General features: G+C 42.3%; 1 protein-coding gene across 1 annotated transcript; it reads right to left on the bottom strand.

Moving 5' to 3' along the window:
• Window positions 1–106: 106 nt before the first annotated feature.
• Window positions 107–12,264, bottom strand: LOC133495248 (cytohesin-1-like). Its single transcript, XM_061809660.1, has 12 exons — window positions 12,049–12,264; window positions 8,134–8,216; window positions 6,293–6,357; window positions 4,859–4,925; window positions 3,945–4,063; window positions 3,626–3,819; window positions 3,401–3,549; window positions 2,808–2,919; window positions 2,296–2,372; window positions 2,138–2,209; window positions 1,906–2,060; window positions 107–587 (listed from the first exon to the last, which is right to left on the bottom strand). Exons 1-12 carry the CDS (start codon window positions 12,074–12,076, stop codon window positions 509–511), a joined length of 1,200 nt encoding a protein of 399 aa, XP_061665644.1. The 5' UTR covers window positions 12,077–12,264; the 3' UTR covers window positions 107–508.
• Between the last annotated feature and the right edge of the window lie 5,621 nt (window positions 12,265–17,885).

Genomic DNA, 17,885 nt, shown 5'->3' on the forward strand with positions numbered 1-17,885 from the left:
AGATTGACATTCTCGCCAATATCATTGCATATTATAAAAAATGAAAGTGTGAGGGTTCCCACCTGAAAAGCCACACCACAGACTGCAGATTGAGGAAGAACCTTGATTGGTTGTAAACTTTTATTGCGATAAAAGAATAAATAAGGACAAATAAATACAGAGCATCGCCTTCTATCACCTTCATTTCTACAAACTGTGCTTTGAAAGCATGGGGGGGGGATGTGTGGAAACAAAATGTAAAAAGAGATCCAGTTTTTCTTTTTTTTTTTTTTCCATGCCTGACTCAAATATCTGCAGTCTTTCATGAGATGTACATTGTTCAGTCCGCTTCCTGCTGGAGAAGCAACAAACTTCACCAGCGTGTGTGGTTCTCAGACATGTTAAATACTGTATATGTATTTAAAAAAATAAAAAAACAAAAAGGTGCAACAGTGGTTCATTGATGTCGTGTTGAGTTCCATTGTTTTTCCAGCAGCACTTATCAGTCAAACCTGTCTGTCTGTGCGCACTACACGCCCTTTGCGGAGGAAACCTTCTTTTTGCGGGCGGCCAACATTTCGTAGAAGGGGTCCTTGCTAATGGCAGCTCTGCGGCAGACACACAGAGGATACGTCATTACATCATAGGACAACATGTTGAACGAAACATTTCTTGGCTATTAACCCATGTGCTAACGACGACAGTATAGGAAAACACGCTGTCAGTGAGCCCCCTCCCCCATTTCAAGTATAGATGCTGCAGTGAAGAAGACAAAAACGTATCACTTTCATACAGAATGGGAGGCGGACTTTTTTTTCACGATGTCATTTTTGAAGCACGTTTGCCTCATCTGCCAGTGTAGTGAAATTTTTCCCACTGTTTATGGAACTTGTGCCGCCGACATGCTGAGAATGAGAAAGGTGAACGAACTAAAATCGCAACTGGCCGCACACCCGTCACTTTTCACACAATGTAGTTCAACAGCAAAAGCCGCCACCTTCGTTTCCGGGTTTAATCATTCCGATCTTTTAAAGATAAGGCAGAAATATCTTCAATAAAATCTTTGCAGTTGTAAAGGAGTACAGTTACAGCACATCGGAGATTGTATTTCTCACTGGAGTTGGACAAATCCACTCACGTGACACGGCCCAGGTGTGCATTTTCATTCGTGTGGCGTTTAGTCATCATCAACGTGAACTCTGATAGTTACAAAAATTGTTTAAAGTTAATCATGTTGCACAATATTAGCTCATGCAGTTATGCAAGGCGCACAATCCTCAATATGTTTTGCATTTTTGGAGTGGGTAGATCTTTGTGACTTGGTCATTTTATTTAATCATTGGTCATTCTTTAAAAAAAAAAAAAAAAAAGACATTCCCCCCCCCCCCCCACCCCTGAATTACATTGTTTGCCCGGCACTATCAGGGTTTTGTTGGGTTGTTTTGTTGTGTGGCTTCCACTTTGGCTTCAGTGACCAAATATGGTTCCCCTGTTTGTTATAAATGGCTGTCAGAATTTAATATGGGATTTTATTAGGTTCCAAGCCCTGCAGAACATATAAATCACATCCTTCTACTGCCTTATCGTGGAGCAAGGTTTGTAAATTCTGGCTCCAGTTACTAAAAAAGGCACCAAGTTGAACTGGCTGACTTTCTCATATAGTTCGACTGCCATATAGTGAGGCAAGCGGAGTATATTTTGGCTCTAAATCGCAAATATGGTTCTCTGGCCCTATTTTATGGGCTATCAAATTTTAACGCGGTCTTTCAAAAGGCTCCAATCCGCACAGATCACATTTTGGCTCCAGTTTTCAAATATTGTTAATATGGGGATTTCCCAAAGTCACACGGGTCTACATATGGTCCCCTGCCCTATGAAGGACTCCTTTATAACTGTATTACGGCCCAGTTTCATGACCGGACTCACTTAATGCTGTTGATCCACTCGTCCTTCTCCTCGGCAGTGGGAGCAGAGATTCTGTAAAAAGTGTGATTGCCCTCGACAACGCGGCCGTCCGCCTCGGTCTTGCAGGCTTTGATCACCTGATCCCTGTGGTCCGGGATGAAGAGCTCGAAGCAGTTCTTTGGAACGACATGAGACGAGAGCGCTGGTGAGCCGTTTCAAAACCACATCCGTGTGAAAAGTTAAAAGAGTTTACCGGCTTCTTTGAGTCATCCACTTCACGGATGCTCAGATTTTCCAGGGGAATGATCCCTCTGGGTTCTTTGTCCTTTTTGCAGAAAAAGAACGTACATTTAAAAATAAAAATACTTCGTGGCACGAAATGCCCCTTTGGGGACGTTAATGTCCACTTACGGTTGTGAACTCAAAATAATAAAGACAGTTATCTGTAAGGATGAACCAGCGTCTCTTCCAGGTTTTTACCCGTCCACCTGTTGACAAAAATGCCAGGTCAGTCGTAACGATCCTTGAAGGCAACTTGAGCTTTGAAAAAATGCTTTAAAACGTTTAAGAATTGCACGGTAAAATACAGGGTCAGGAGATCGGAAGCCAACATTTTTTTTTTTTGTGGTCACATCAAAAGCACAGCATGGGAAGATGAGGCGTGACATGGTCTGCGTGTAGAAAATGAGCTTGAAGCTAAATGCGCACACTGCGGTGAAAGGAGGCAAAGCGGTGCGAGAAAGCAAGAGTCAGACGGGGCTTACCTCCTGGTTTCATAAAACGAGAAACAGAAGACAAAGAGAACACCAGTCAACTCGGTGACAAATCAGCACGACTGACATCGCGCGGTATCATATCGTCGATGAATGACAGGTCTCCCGATAGAGACCGCCACGAGGAGGAGGCGCTTGCCGAACACGTACCAAGTTTGAGCAGCCAGCCCTCTCTGTCGGGATTGAAGAAGGTGTGCGTCAGGTCGTTGCCGTCGTCCTCCGGAATTTTAAACGGCTCGTTCTTGATGCTTTCGAACAGGTTCTACGCACAAAGGAGTCCGATTGAGTTTACGCATCTTCATTGCCGTTATGCATGATAACATATCTTGCACAATAGAAATAAACTAGTGGAAATCTTTGTTCTCTGTAGTAAGGCGTGAAAAATACAATATAATATACTCATTTTGTTCACTGTACATATCTGTGATATCTCTCCAGGGGTGAGGCCAAAGCTTTACCAGCTGAGCCACTGTGCTGCCTTAGATTAATCAATGAGTGCGCTTTAACCTCGAAACTAGCTCTTGGACTCACTTTCTCCCAAGTCCTCGGTTGCATTAGCACCACCCCAGACTCATTCGTCCAACAGCGGCTCATCCAATCATGTTAAGATACCTGAACTTTGTCTCAAAAGTATTTTCTTGCGTTGAATGCATGGGCACATTCAATTAATTACATTGTAATTAGCGTAATTGTCCAGAGAACAGCTACTTTGCACAATACAAATAAACAGAATAAACTCTCACCCGAAGAAGCTCATCCGGCAGGTCTCCACCGTCGTTGATGCCTCGATTCATCGCTGTGAATCTCTGCACGGAGGGCTTGTCCTTCACATTAGGGTTGTGCAAACTGGTGTTCAGCATGATGACGGCAAAGGACAGCACGTAACACGTGTCTGCGCAAATAAAAGTTACTTCTTATTACGGCAGCGGACCCCTCGGAAATTCTCCACACGAACGTCGCCTGCGTACCTGTGCTCTGAAACACGCCAGGGTTGCAGCGGCAGTATCTCTGGGCGAAGGCCTCCATCATGCGGTCGATCTTCTGGGCCTCACCTGGCAGCCGGAAGCTCCACAGGAACTGCCGCAGCGCCTGGACCAGGTTCAGGTCCGAGAACTCGTGCAGCTGCAGGAAGGCGTGCAGCACCTCGATGTTGAAGTCGTCTCTGCGACACACACACACACACACACACACAGATCAAACAATGTACTGTAGATCAGGGCGAGGCATGCCTGTTGATTTATATTAAATACGATAATACATATTTTTTTTCTGTGTGGAATAACAGACCTCTCTCCCAGGTAGTCGCCGATAGCCGTCTTGTTCAGGCCTTCGCCCTTGTAGAGGAAGCGTGCGATGTCGTCACTGGTGTTTTTCAGCAAGGAGCAGTCAATCAGGAATTGGATCCCCTGGAGAGATGTCACAAATATGTACAGTGAACAAAATGAGTATTTGAACAACCTGAAACAAAAGGAAAGAAAGGAGTGGCTCCGTAAGAAGCATATCAAGGTTCTGGCATGGCCTAGCCAGTCTCCAGACCAAAACCCCAAAGAAAATCTTTGGAGGGAGCTGAAACTCCATGTTTTTCAGTGACAGCCCAGAAACCTGTCTGATCTTGAGAAGATCTGTGTGGTGGAGTGGGCCAAAATCCCTCCTGCAGTGTGTGCAAACCTGGTGAACAACTACAGGAAACGTTTGACCTCTTTAATTGTAAACAAAGGCTACTGTACCAAATATTAACAGTGGTTTTGTAATACTTATTTGCAGTTGTATCACACAAATAAATCGTTAAAAAAATATACATTGTGATTTCTGGATTTTTCTTTTTAGATTATCTCTCTCACAGTGGACATGCACCTACGCTGAAAATTTCAGACCCCTCCATGATTTCTAAGCGGGAGAACTTGCAATATAGCAGGGTGTTCAAATACTTGTTTTCTTCACTGTACATTTATGATTACGCTCACAGCTACTTCTACTAATTTGGGTACCTTCCAAATGTTCTCTCATAAGCTCTCGGTATTACGCAGTGCAGCAGGGGCATCAAACTGGCGGCCCCCAGGCCAGATGATGTTTTTGTGGCCCCCACTTTGATGTTTAATGTTAGTGCGGGCCTCGGGTTTTATATGGATGACACTTTTGTGGTATTGAACAAATAAAGGGAGACTATTTCGTGAATTCTTTTTTGAGTGTATCTCTCTCACCTTCTTGGGATCCATGTTGAACTTCTTCCGGCCCATGCCCATCTGTTTGTTCCTCTGCATGCTTTTCCTAACCAAAGAGAAAATAATACAAGCCAAGAAAGAACTCATATTAAAAAGGTTTCACAGAAGGTTCCCTCTTTAGTTAGTAAACATAGCAAAGTCCATCAGTCATCTCCACTAACATAGTAGTAAAGTAATTTTAGAGTTGTACAGTAAACTGTTGCTATTTAAATATGAATATAAAAAAACATGCATAATTGACAGATTCTTTTGTATCATTAGTTCAAACCATACATTTACCACAAACAATGATCCCGAGGCACTGCATTATTTATAAGTTATTTTACAGCATTACCCAGAAAAAATAAAAGGCTTATAGATTACTTAATTAAAACAAAAAACAAAACCAAAAAAAGCACCGCAAGTGACCCTCTGCAACGTCCACAAACAACCCAGGCTAAACTGGTAAATTGCTCGTCAACAATTGTGAGTCTCTACTCTCCAAATATGCAGCCAAGCCTTTGTCGCCATCTTGTGGTATCTTCGAGCATTACAGAAAGAATTCAAATGTGCACAAATACATGGATGTTTCCACAGCAAAAAAAGCAAATAGGTGAATTTGAATATGGAACTGCGAATAGGCAGGGTTCAACATACTTCTAGGTGATTCAGACTGTCGATTATTTTTGAATGTTTTTTTAAAATAATTTCTATAAATAGGAAGCATCCAGTCTGGATTCACCCCTTGTGGATTACAGTCTTCATCGGCATAAGGAAAAAAAAAAAAACTTTAGCAAGCACACTGGCATTTTTTAAAATTAATGACAGTACGTTAAATGTGACTTGAGCAATTATGCTGTTAGGGCAGGGGTTTCAAATTTATATTTGTCATGGGCCACATTGTAGTTATGGATGCCCTCAGAGGGCCTTTATGTCTGTAAAACCATATGAATATTTAATCACCTCATCATATATACACACAACAAATTGATAAGTAGTTCTGAAATTATTAGTCAAGGATATTAGATGACGATTTAAAATGTTGGTACAGATTTTAGCTAAAACTATGAAAGTTGACAATTTCCTTACATAAAATAACGTGGCAGACCCTTGACTTTGACCCCAGTGTGTTATGGTAAAAAATATATAAAACAAAACAATGTTTGTACTATAGTAACAGTGGATGCCTTCTTATGGGGGGCAAAATAATTTATCAGGTGCCATTCGGAGCTTTGTATTATAAACCGAGGACCCCTGGAAAAGAGAATAAGCCAGTGAGGTAAAGTCTACACCAAATTCAAAATGGCCTCCTCCATGAACCAGGAAGTAGCTGACAAAAACGCATATAAAGTGCTACCCTGAACTTTTTATGGTGACCATTCTAAGCCTTGGTGGAGGCTTTAAAAAAAAAAAAAAAAAAAAAAAACTTCTTACCTTTCTTCAGTCAGGCCCAGGTTGTCAATCTCGCTGGTCACCTCTGCTATCTCATTTTTCAGCCTCTGAGAGCAAAAGATATAGTGGGGAAAAAAAAAATCACGGCATGTACCGCTGTAACAATCCAAAAGTCTCTCTGTCTCGCTCTCTTTCTCCGTCTCCAACTCCTCTGTGGGAGCCGGAGCACCTGTTTTCTGGTCAGCCCTGGCACCCTCGCTCCCCCTCTCCTCTGTCTTCACTCTCTGACCCAAATTCACTTGCCTAATATATGCCACCCCACCCCTTAACATTTGGCTCAGACTGGGGAAAGTAGGGATTAATAAAATGACAGGACAATAAAGATGGGACAGCGAGAGAGCAAAAAAAAAAAAAATGTGTATATATATACACTCTAAATGGTTGAGGAAGGTCTCTCTGATTAGAAAAATCAGATGAATAATTGGATGAGCCAAAATTTTCTTCAACTAAAATCACAACAAAACTGAGACAATTGTTTTTGGCAATAAAGAAAAGAGAATTGGTGTCCGTAAACACCTGGACTCTCTATCTTTAAAAACCCAAGACCAAGTCCGAAACCTTGGAGTTCTGTTTGATTTCAACCTGACTTTCAACAATCACATCAAATCAATCACAAAAACTGCCTTGTACCATCTGAAAAACATATCGAGAGTGAGTGCATGTGTCAAGAAGACCGGGAAAAGCTCATCCATGCTTTTATCTCAAGTAGACTTGACTACTGTCAGGGTCTTCTGACTGAGTATTAAACAGCTGCAGCTCATTCAGAATGCTGCAGCTCACGTTCTGACCAAAACACAGCGATCAGGTCATATAACTCCAATCCTAAAGTCCTTAACTGGCTTCCAGACAGCTTTAGAATATATTTTTAAAAGTTCTGCTACTGGTCTATAAATCACGAAATGATTTTAGGTCCTGAATACATGAAAGAAATGCTTACGGAATACAAAGCCAGTAGAGCTCTGAGATCGACTGACTCGGGTCAAATAGTGGAGCGCAGAGTCCAAAGCAAACATGGTGAAGCAGCACTTAGATATTATGCTGCACACAAATGTAATAAAGTTGCCAACAGAGGTGAGGTCAGCCCCAAGTGTGAATGTTTTTAAATCCAGGTTTTCCTCGTGCTTTTTCTGAATATATCCACTTTTTGATCATATTACTTGCACTGTATGAGGTTCTAACTGCCTTTTTTTTTAAATATATTTTGTCATTTTTATTGTTTTTATCCCATTTTAAAATGTTTTATCGCTTTGTTTTCAAATGCCTTTAATCATGTAAAGCACACTGAGTCACCTCGTGGATGAAATGCGCTATGCAAATAAATTTGCTTTGCTTTAGAAACTGCCCTAACACAATCCTCATCTCAAATAAGTCCAGACTGAACTCCTAGACATGCATCACCATGGTTACAACCACCACCCACGCCCCTCCTCTCTTCAAGGCATTGGCGTCCCACGTCTCCATTATTGGAATATTTGCCGGCCCATTGCCCGTTAGCCCCGTGGGCACATCGAAGCGACACTTCATGCAGACAAGCGAGGTTCAAAAGTTGCCACCAAGCATGAAAATTGAGATTCTCAATTTTTATTTTGACTTTTTCGCTGCATTTTGTTTGTTCTCTGGCTTTTGTTATGGTGCTTTGTGATGCTGATGTCAGGTCAGGGCACAAAATAAACTCTTCTCAAAGCATTACCCTCTAGTATACGGAGATAAATTGCGTTCATTCATTTATTATTTGGCCTGGAGTGATGTGTAACATCACATTTACCATAAATGTGACGCTCAACTGTACAGCTTCACCGCACGGTTGTGTGCGCACGTTTTACCTGTATGTCCTGCAGCAGCTCTTGTTTTCTGCGGCGGATGCTCTCCAGCTCCTGCCTCTCCTCTGGACTAAGGTCATCAGGCACTGAGGGCCAACAAGAATGTGTAAATACGATAAACAGAAGAAAAATCGGTCTTGGTCGCTATAGCAACAACATTTTTGTATCCATTAAATGACCCCACCGCCCACACCCAGCCTAGGCGGACACACGCGCGCAGTGCCTGAAGTTTCACATTTCCCACATAATTCAAATTCAGAGAGGAAAATAAAACACCGTAGTCGCTATCCAAGAATGTCTAAACGCAGACCATGTAGACGCTCAAATCAGCTCCATCTCGATTATGCAAGTGTCACTTTGATCCCATGTTGCCATTGAATTTAATCACTAGAACTAGAAGTCTGATAATAGTTTTGCCTCGTGATCCAGAGGCAAAACTATTTCCCCGACTAGCTAAATGAATGCAACATTGCATCCCTTCTAAAAAAAGGACAAAACACGTGCGCAGAGCTCCCAGACAGACGTACTTAACAAGGCTGCAGTTGCTCTTATTATAACTCGGGACAAAAATAACAATGTGCCATTGTGGGCAAAGAACAGTGCCAACGTTTGACTGACATCATTTCGGAGTGCATTTAAAATATTATCTTTTACCACAAGCTGAAGCAACAACAAGTGTCTCACAGCGGACGACGCGGTTTTTGCGAGTAACGGGACACCTCGTCATGACAGCCGGCTGCTCAGAATGTGCCACATATGCACGCTTCACACGCCGCATAGTTTGTAAAATGCTCAAAATGAATTTGAAGATGTGAGCACTGGAGTTGCTAGGAAAAGTTACAACACGCTACCAGTCACGTGTGTCACACTGTTTCTTACCAGACAAAGAGGATATCGATTAAAAAAAGTAACTCCAATAAAATCGGTTTGAATTGTCTTAATAGAGCTGATCAGTCCATTTTAAGGCCTTCTGTCCTTTTTTAGTTACATCCGTGGCCTCAAGTTAGGAACGCCGGTTCAGCCTCATCATCAAGGCGCGCATTCCAGAACAGGAAAACGGACCGATGTGTGAATGCCAGAGAGGGGCAAGACCCTTTTCACATCACCCGCCCCCGGTACTTCCCCTCCCTTTCGTCAATCTCCTCCCTTTATGACCTTAGAGTTGGGCATCATGTGCTAAAAGCTGAATTGCATTAAACGCTTATAATAATCGCTCCCGTCCTGGAGTCATCACAAATGTCCCTACTCGAAAATAGTTTTACCACCTAAAGCAGCTGCAAAACAGAAAGTAGTCTTTGTTGTTTTGATAAAGTTGTGCTAATGAAGACTGAGGTTTGAAGTACTGAAAGTAAAAGAAGTAAATATAACTCGAGCTGAGATACTCCTGGAAAATGAACAGTGAGGTTCCCCAAGCCAATCAACCAATCTTGGCTTTGGGAACTTTATACTTCCAGCAGCAGTTTTGTTTTGATTTTTACTGACCTTACTTTTTACAACGGTAATAGTAATAGGACAATAGTACAGGACATGCATGAGGATAGCAGAACAGCGGTGAGATGTACCGTAGAGAAGCGATAGCGAGGGTGGACAACTTCAAATACTTGGGGTCAACAATACAGAGCAACGGTGAGTGTGGTAAGGAAGTGAAGAACCGGGTACAAGTGGGGTGGAAATGTTGGGGAAGGTGTCTGGTGTTCTATGTGACAGAAGAGTCTCCGCTAGGAAAAAGGGCAAAACTTTATAAACAGTGGTGAGGCCGGCCACGATGTACGGATTACAGACGGTGGCTCTGAAGTAACAACAGGAAGCGGAACTGGAGGTAGCAGAAATGAAGATGTTGAGGTTCTCGCTCGGAGTGAGCAGGTTAGATAGTATTAGAAATGAGCTCATTAGAGAGACAGCCAAAGTTGGATGTTTTGGAGACAAGGTTAGAGAGAGCAGACTTCGATAGTTTGGACATGTCCAGAGGCGAGAGAGTGAGTATATTGGTAGAAGGGTGCTGAGGATGGAGCTGCCAGGCAAAAGAGTGAGAGGAAGACCAAAGAAAAGGTTGATGGATGTGGTGAGGGAGGACATGAAGAGTGTGGGTGTTAGTGAGGAAGATGCACGAGATAGGCTTGGATGGATAAAGATGACACGCCGTGGCGACCCCTAATCGGGACAAGCTGAAAGGAAAAGAAGAAGAAGACTTTTTTAAAAAAATTTTACAACGGACATCTGAACATTAGACAATTTAGCTCTGAGTCCCAGGAGCCTTTATTTTTTCCTGACTGTTTAAAACCAGTTAACAATTCATTGTTGAAATACAACACAGCTAGGATGGGCTTTTTTTTTACCATGAAAAATATAAAATTAGCGATATATTTTTGGCAAAAATTGGTGAAAACTGAATGGAGTGCAGTTCTCCAGGCTAGCAGAGTTAGCAATTGAATGGATCCATATTCTGGCAACAGTAATACTTCCAGTAGCAGGGGTCATTTTTTTTTTTTCTTGCTGGTGGTGGGCTATATTTTCCCTTACAGTTAAATGTGTTGAGATTTAGGGTCCCATTGCTGCCCCCCCCCCCCCCCCAAACAGAAAATGTCTGAGTAGAATGTGGAGTCTGGACAGACAAAATATTGTTTGGTCATCACACACTAAAAACCGCAAAATGAACTTGCACCGCCCTCTCAGTCTGGTCCGGTCTCACCCCACACGGGGCCCTCATGGGCAGCTGACCCGGGACCTCAGGCCAAGACAGTTTGTTTGAGAAGAAAAGAAAATGATGCGTTTGGTCATCTGGCTCCACTCATAAAGCGAGAATTGTCCCTCGGCATGACAGCTGGCCCGGAGGTTAACCGACTCGGTGCGGCATGATATAATCCAGCGGTTACGGTGAACTCCCCCTAGAGACTGGAAGGCATTCATCACCAGAAAGTCCAACGTGTATTCAACTCAAGCACAGCAGCAGACATGTGGCCGGAATGAAAGAATGAGTTGAAGCTGTTTTGGGACACATGATCTCCACAGACGACATAAACTACAAGAAGACAACATCAGTGACACTGCAACAAAATTAATACTGCGAGTTGCTATGCATTGAACAATTGGGTTATTATCGCAACCAGAGTACATTCATTTCCTGTTTGAAACCAACAAAGATGCACCAATTCTGTCAACCCTGTGTGTGTTCTTTTTTTCCATGAGCGTTATTTCTATGTTGGACCACATAAACAAAGGAATATTCATAATTTAACACATCACACTTGTCTGTACTAACACGGGAAATTTTGGGTGTGGTCTGACAAATACAAATAATATAGATTCAAGGAATACATATCATCAGAGACATTTCATAAAAATATTATTCTCTTTTGCTGAACATTATGTTTATTATTCTGACTGGCGTACCTCTATTGTTGATTCTAGGCTTATTTCTATTTTGCAGCATAAATATGAAACGAACACGATTTAACACAACCTGGACAACATGAATGCAACACATGCAGTAAAAATTATTAATATTACTTACTTCCTCAAGTAAATAGCTGTACCAACACCGATAGAACTTGTTCAATATAATATCAACATTCAAAAAACATCACACGCACTCTTGATTTCTACAGTAATCTGTAACGGTGTCCAAAATAAAGTCTAAAAATCGATGTTGTGGTGTGAAGGGCTAATAAATGAGCATAGAAGCTCATCAAGTGTGGCCTCGGTCCAACTTGACTAATAATGGCTCGCTTGTGTGCCCACAGAAATGCTTTATTGACACTGTCGGAGTCGAGTTACTGACTGACTAACTTAAATAAAACGCAAATGTCCTCACTGGTGTTCTGTATTTTGAACAACGGCGAGTTAGCAGCTCATTAGCCAAACTCGCCGAGCTAACTTAGTTAGCCTCGCTTAAATTAAAAGACCCCCAGAGGAACTTACCGACGCCGTCTTCCGACTTTAAAACCATGCTGGCGTCCCTCTTCAACCGCACGCTGCTGAGGCGAAACCCAAAATGAAGCGATAATATACAACTTTGGCTTTCTTTAAAAGTCAAAAGAGGGATTTATAGCGGCACACGAATGGGATGAAAAAAAAAAATGACAACTGTATCCACCGGGGAGGGCAGCCGGTGTTGGGGCTCGACTGGGGGACTGGGCGTGGCTTCAGCAGAGCCAGCCAATCAGAAGGCGGATTCCATCAAATGGCAACGCCGACAGGATGGATTTTTTTACATTTAAAAAAACAAAACAAAACAACAGTTTCACGTCATTTTGGGTCCCAATGGGCAGATTGTCCTTTGTAATTCAACAAATTTGTTAAAAAAGCAAATGCGTTGCCACATCTTTGGAAATCATGACAAAAATTAGCAACTGGACATGGGTGATTATTATTATTATTATTATTATTACAATTTTTTATTTTTGCTTAATTTAAAATTTATATAGCGCTCGTGCACCTACGTCATAAAATCACGCGACTTGTGTTTACCTGCCATATTGCCGGTCAAGCTAAGCATTGCTCAATGCTAAGTCGGTCGGAGACGACACGGAAATATGCCTCGTAGCACGACGCCCAGAGTCTTGTCCGATACCGTCAGACATTTAGAAGGTGAAAATAAACAACGGTACGTGGAAAAATTTGATGAACTCAGTATATATAATGCCGAAATCGATTTTTTCGCCGATAAGAAATTGGGGTTAATTCGCTTCCGCTTGTCTTGGACAACTGGATATACAAATGGGTGTGGTGAGTAAGTTGTCGAGATTTACAAGGAAAAGTTTGAAAGCGTATAAAAGTCTGGACGCATACGAATACTTTGTTGCTGGATCCGTTCTCATCAAGAATAAATCCCACACAGGGACGGTTTTGACGGCTTTTGATCGCGGAAGTGTGTTCGGTGACACGTTAACCTTTGCCGGAATCCATCGATCTTTTCAGCTAGTATTCAATACAAATGCCAATATTTAAATAAATGACCCCAGGTTTTACACAAACTTGCAATCATTAACTATGAATGAAAAAAAATAGAGGACGGAGTCATGCTGGAGCCTATCCCAGCTGTCAACGGGCAGGAGGCGGAGTACACCCTGAACTGGTTGCCAGCCAATCGCAGAGCACATGGAGACAAACAGCCGCACTCACAATCGCACCTAGGGGCAATTTAGAGTGTCCAATTAATGTTGCGTGTTTTTGGGATGTGGGAGGAAACACGATCCATAAAGTCTACACACCCCTGTTCAAATGCCATGTTTGTGTGGTATAAAAAAAATGAAACCAAGCTAAACCCATCCAGCCAGTTTCTTTCCTGCTTATCCTCACGAGGGTCGCGGGGAATGTTGGAGCCTATCCCAGCTGCCAAGAAGCAGGAGGCAGGGTACACCCTGAATTGGTCGCCAGCCAATAGCAGGGTACACAGAGACAAACACCTGCACTCACAATCGCACTTAGGGGCAATTTAGAGTGTCCAATGAATGTTGCATGTTTTTTTTTGGGGGGGGGGTTGGGGGGGTCCAGAGTGCCCAGAGGAAACGCACGCAGGCACTGGGAGAACATGCAAACTCCACACAGGCGGGTCCGGGATCGAACCCGGGACCTCAAAACTGTGAGGCCGTTGTTGTTTTTGCAAATATTTATACAAATAAATCATTAGGCAGATTCGATACAAACACAATATCAATCACATTTGAATGAGCTTCTTTCTTTCTTTCCATTTCTCACGTAGTTGAAAAAAAAAGCCATTAAATATGAGAAACTGCTTAGAGTTACAATTCATACTTATTAAAATATATATATATATACATTTTCTGGAGGGATGCAGCTGCTGTGTTGGATCTGGTCGGATGATGGCGGAAAGCAAAGAAGCCAAAGAGCATTGCAGCTGTGCACTTTAATCAGATATTTTGGACACGCCAACAACAGGATATGCTGAGGATGGGTAAAAGGAAGAGCTCAGGAACTCCCTAATGGCCTTTTTCCTGAATCAGATAAGCGACATGGCGACCTACCACAATAAAAAAATAATGAAAAAATCGAACCAAGCTTTCCTTGATTTTACCCTGCAAAGGAAAACAACAACAAAAAAAACTATTTGCACGCAATCCAGATCCACTCGAACTCTCCTTGTGATTGCGCGGCCCAAATGGACTTTGAATGAGGTGGAATGACACACGGGGCGAGAGCGGTGGGCCGCCTTGCGGATGATATCACTCCGGTGCCCACTTGAGAGGAGGATCCATTCTGGGCCCGAGAGGGCGACGTGTTGTGCGTCACGCTCTCCGATCGAGCCCACCAGGTTGTTGCCTGAGTCACGCGCGCGCGTACGCCGCGAAATGCCAGATAAATAAATGAAATAAAACGCGGCGTGACACGCCCGCGCGTGCGCACGCTTCGTCAAAAATCACCACGGCAACAGCCTCAACATGGTGCCCTGATATTTACACGAGGAATGGAGATAAAGTCATACTGACGACATTGTTAAGTGTTTCATAAGGGATTTCTAATTATGCACCTGCTGCCATCTGCTTCATGAATGTATTTTCATTTTTTGATTTCCCTCAATTATGTTTTGACATTAGTGACGGTCCAACCCAGAAACTCCCAACGCCACATCCAAGGGCTCAATATTTTATGGATTTGAGAGACTGTTTTGTCAACACCACTGCGTGATTGTTATGCCACGCAGTGGTTTGAATATGAAAAAATATTTTGTTTCTCCAGTGTATGATTGCTTTGGCAGATTTATGATTGTTTTGATTCACCGGTGTGTGATTGTTATGCAACGTAGATTTGAGATTGATTCTTTTGATGACGCCAGAGTGTGATTGTTATGCTGCATGGAGCTTTAACAAAAGATTTATTTTTTTTTTCGTTTGAGAATGAGGGCGGCTGGAAAGCGTTGGCCTTACAGTTCTGAGGTTCCGGGTTCAATCCCGGACCCGCCCGTGTGGAGTTTGCATGTTCTCCACGTCCCTGTGTGGGTTTTCTACGGCCATTCCGGTTTCCTCCCATATCCCCCAAACGTGCAACATTAATTGGACACTCTAAATTGCCCCTCGGTGTCATTGTGAGTGCGGCTGCTTGTCTTGATGTGCCCTGCGATTGGCTGGCGACCAGTTTAGTGCCCCGCCTCCTGCTCCTTGACAGCTGGGATCGGCTCCAGCACTCACTGTGACCCTCATGAGGATAAGCGGCAAAGAAAATTGATGGATGGATGTTTTGATTACGCCAGCGTATGATCGTTATGCCTGCCTTGGGTTTGAGAATGTTTGTTTTGACTACACATGACATAAATATGTTTGGGAAAGATTGTTTTGACTACAACCAGCATTGAATCGTCATACCAAGCTAGATTATGATCATTTTTACATTACTGGCATGTGATTGTTAAACCATGGAGATTTGAAAATGATTTTTTTGGACTTGCGTGATTGTTACTATGCTATACTATACTATGACTATGCGCATTTTAATTTAAGTGTGTGATTGTTATCCCGCATAGATTTTGAGAACATTTTTGACCACAACAGAATGTGATCGTTAGATTTGCAATGAATTATTAATTAACAATCTAGTTAGTGGATCTACAATATTACTGACCTGTAGCAGCAGCAGGAGGAGCAGCAGATTCCAGAGCTCGCACTGTCGGACACAAAAACGCCTGAAAACTGGAAGCGCACAACTCGCTGACGCTCCCCATGACGCAGTCAGTCTTTGGTTGATGACTCCAAAGTGTTTTGGACTGGCAGCACCATCAGGTTTTGTCTCCATCCACTGACATCAACACTTTGCGTTGGACTCTTACAAAAGGAGCATCTTCTTCTTCTTCTTCATCTCGCTCTCTCTCCTCCCTCGCCGCCGCTCACACACTTGATCCGACCCTCGCCATCCGCGCGTGTGCGCACACGCACGCAAACTATCGAGGAGACACCCGATACGACACTTGGAACAGTTGCTCAAGTGTTATTGGAAGTGACGGTGACAAATGGGTGTGCACACGTGCACGTAAACTGTTGCGCCCACGCGCGCGCACACACGCATGAATATATACACGCATAAACACAAATTTAAGCACAAATGCACACGCGGTTATTTTTGTCTTCAGACGCAGAGGAATGTACTCGCAATAATTTGCGCGGTGCGTCTGGGTCAAAGTACGGATTTATTTTGACTTTAGGTTAATAAAATCAATAACTGTAAATAGGTAGATTAAAAATAAAATAAAATAAACAAAAAGTCGTAATAAACCTAATAAAATACAATTTTGTTCAAATTTAAATTAAAAATTAAAAAGTTTGAAGTATTTTTTCGGTCGTCAAAGTCTAAATATAACTCAATTACATCTCAGACACTTCTTATCCTGGGGAAACTAAGACTTCGACCGGATTAAAGATGATGACTTTTTTAATGTAAAAATACATTTACACTATGTAAATAATCAATTCCAGTGTATTTGCTATACTTTGAAAATAAAATACGGCAGTTTAGACCCCAGCATCCAGGAGTGCTGTATAAAATAACTGATAACTGTAAAGGTATCCACTCATCCATCTTCTGAGCATCTTATCCTCATGAGGGTCACGGGGAGTGCTGGAGCCAATCCCAGCTGTCATCGAGCAGGAGGCGGGGTACACCCTGAACTGGTTGCCAGCCAATCACAGTGCACACAAACTCACAATCACACCTAGGGGCAATTTTGAGTGTCCAAATAATGTTGCATGTTTTTGGGATGTGGGAGGGAACCGGAGTGCCCGGAGAAAACCCACGCAGGCACGGGGAGAACATGAAAACTCCAGACGGGCGGGGCCGGGATTTGAACCCCCGTCCTCAGAGCTGTGAGGCAGATGCTATAACTAGTCGGTCGTCGTGCCGACGAAATCACAACATATTCGAACTCAACTCACTTCAAGCAGCAGTTTGGAAGCTATTGACCGATTCTTACATAGATAGATAGATAGATAGATAGATAGATAGATAGATAGATAGATAGATAGATAGATAGATAGATAGATAGATAGATAGATAGATAGATAGATAATAGATAGATAGATAGATAGATAGATAATAGATAGATAGATAGATAGATGATAGATAGATAGATAGATGATAGATAGATAGATAGATAATAGATAGATAGATAATAGATAGATAGATCGATAGATAGATAGATAGATAGATAGATAGATAGATAGATAGATAGATAGATAGATAGATAGATAGATTTAAATTATCTTTAAAGTCTGTTTGCTTAATACAAATACATAATTGAGATTGCCGTGGACAGGCTAAGAAATGACATTTATATGGTTGTGTTATTGCACGCTAAAGGATATGATTTTGAAAACAAATGGCAGAGCAACACATATAGACAGACAATCCAACAATACACAGTGGGTGTAGAAGGATGAATATTACAGAAGTTTACTGAGTTTAGTTGTTGCTGTTTCCATGTCTGTCCGTGTTACACAGCTACCCGGTGGCCAAGTTGCACACACCGGAAGGATCTGTAATTAATTAACTGTGATGCACAAACTGTTAAGTTCTATACGGTCTACAGCAGGGGTATCAATCTCATTTTTCTCCTGGGCCACATTGTCGTTCCGGTTTCCCTCAGGGGGCCAATATTGACTGTGGAACAAAAATATTTAATTATCTAATCATCACATCATCAATTTATGAAGTTTTGGAATCAGAAATCAAGGGTAAGGATGTTTTTTAACTACTCACATTTGGTAACACAAAAATGCTTGTAATGTCTCAACTTTATCATTTATGCCATA

The sequence above is a fragment of the Syngnathoides biaculeatus genome, chromosome 22, assembly GCF_019802595.1.
Source record: "Syngnathoides biaculeatus isolate LvHL_M chromosome 22, ASM1980259v1, whole genome shotgun sequence".
In the NCBI taxonomy this organism is placed as follows: domain Eukaryota; kingdom Metazoa; phylum Chordata; class Actinopteri; order Syngnathiformes; family Syngnathidae; genus Syngnathoides; species Syngnathoides biaculeatus.

What these genes read in the sequence shown, in the direction of transcription:
- LOC133495248 (XM_061809660.1), bottom strand. Translation starts at nt 12,076, where the DNA reads ATGGTTTTAAAGTCGGAAGACGGCGTCG. An exon ending in CTGGGCCTGACTGAAGAAAG is followed by an intron (nt 4,926 to 6,292) that starts GTAAGAAGTTTT and finishes CTCTTTGGTTAG; the next exon opens with GAAAAGCATGCAGAGGAACA. An exon ending in GGGCTGGCTGCTCAAACTTG is followed by an intron (nt 2,373 to 2,807) that starts GTACGTGTTCGG and finishes TTTTGTCAACAG; the next exon opens with GTGGACGGGTAAAAACCTGG.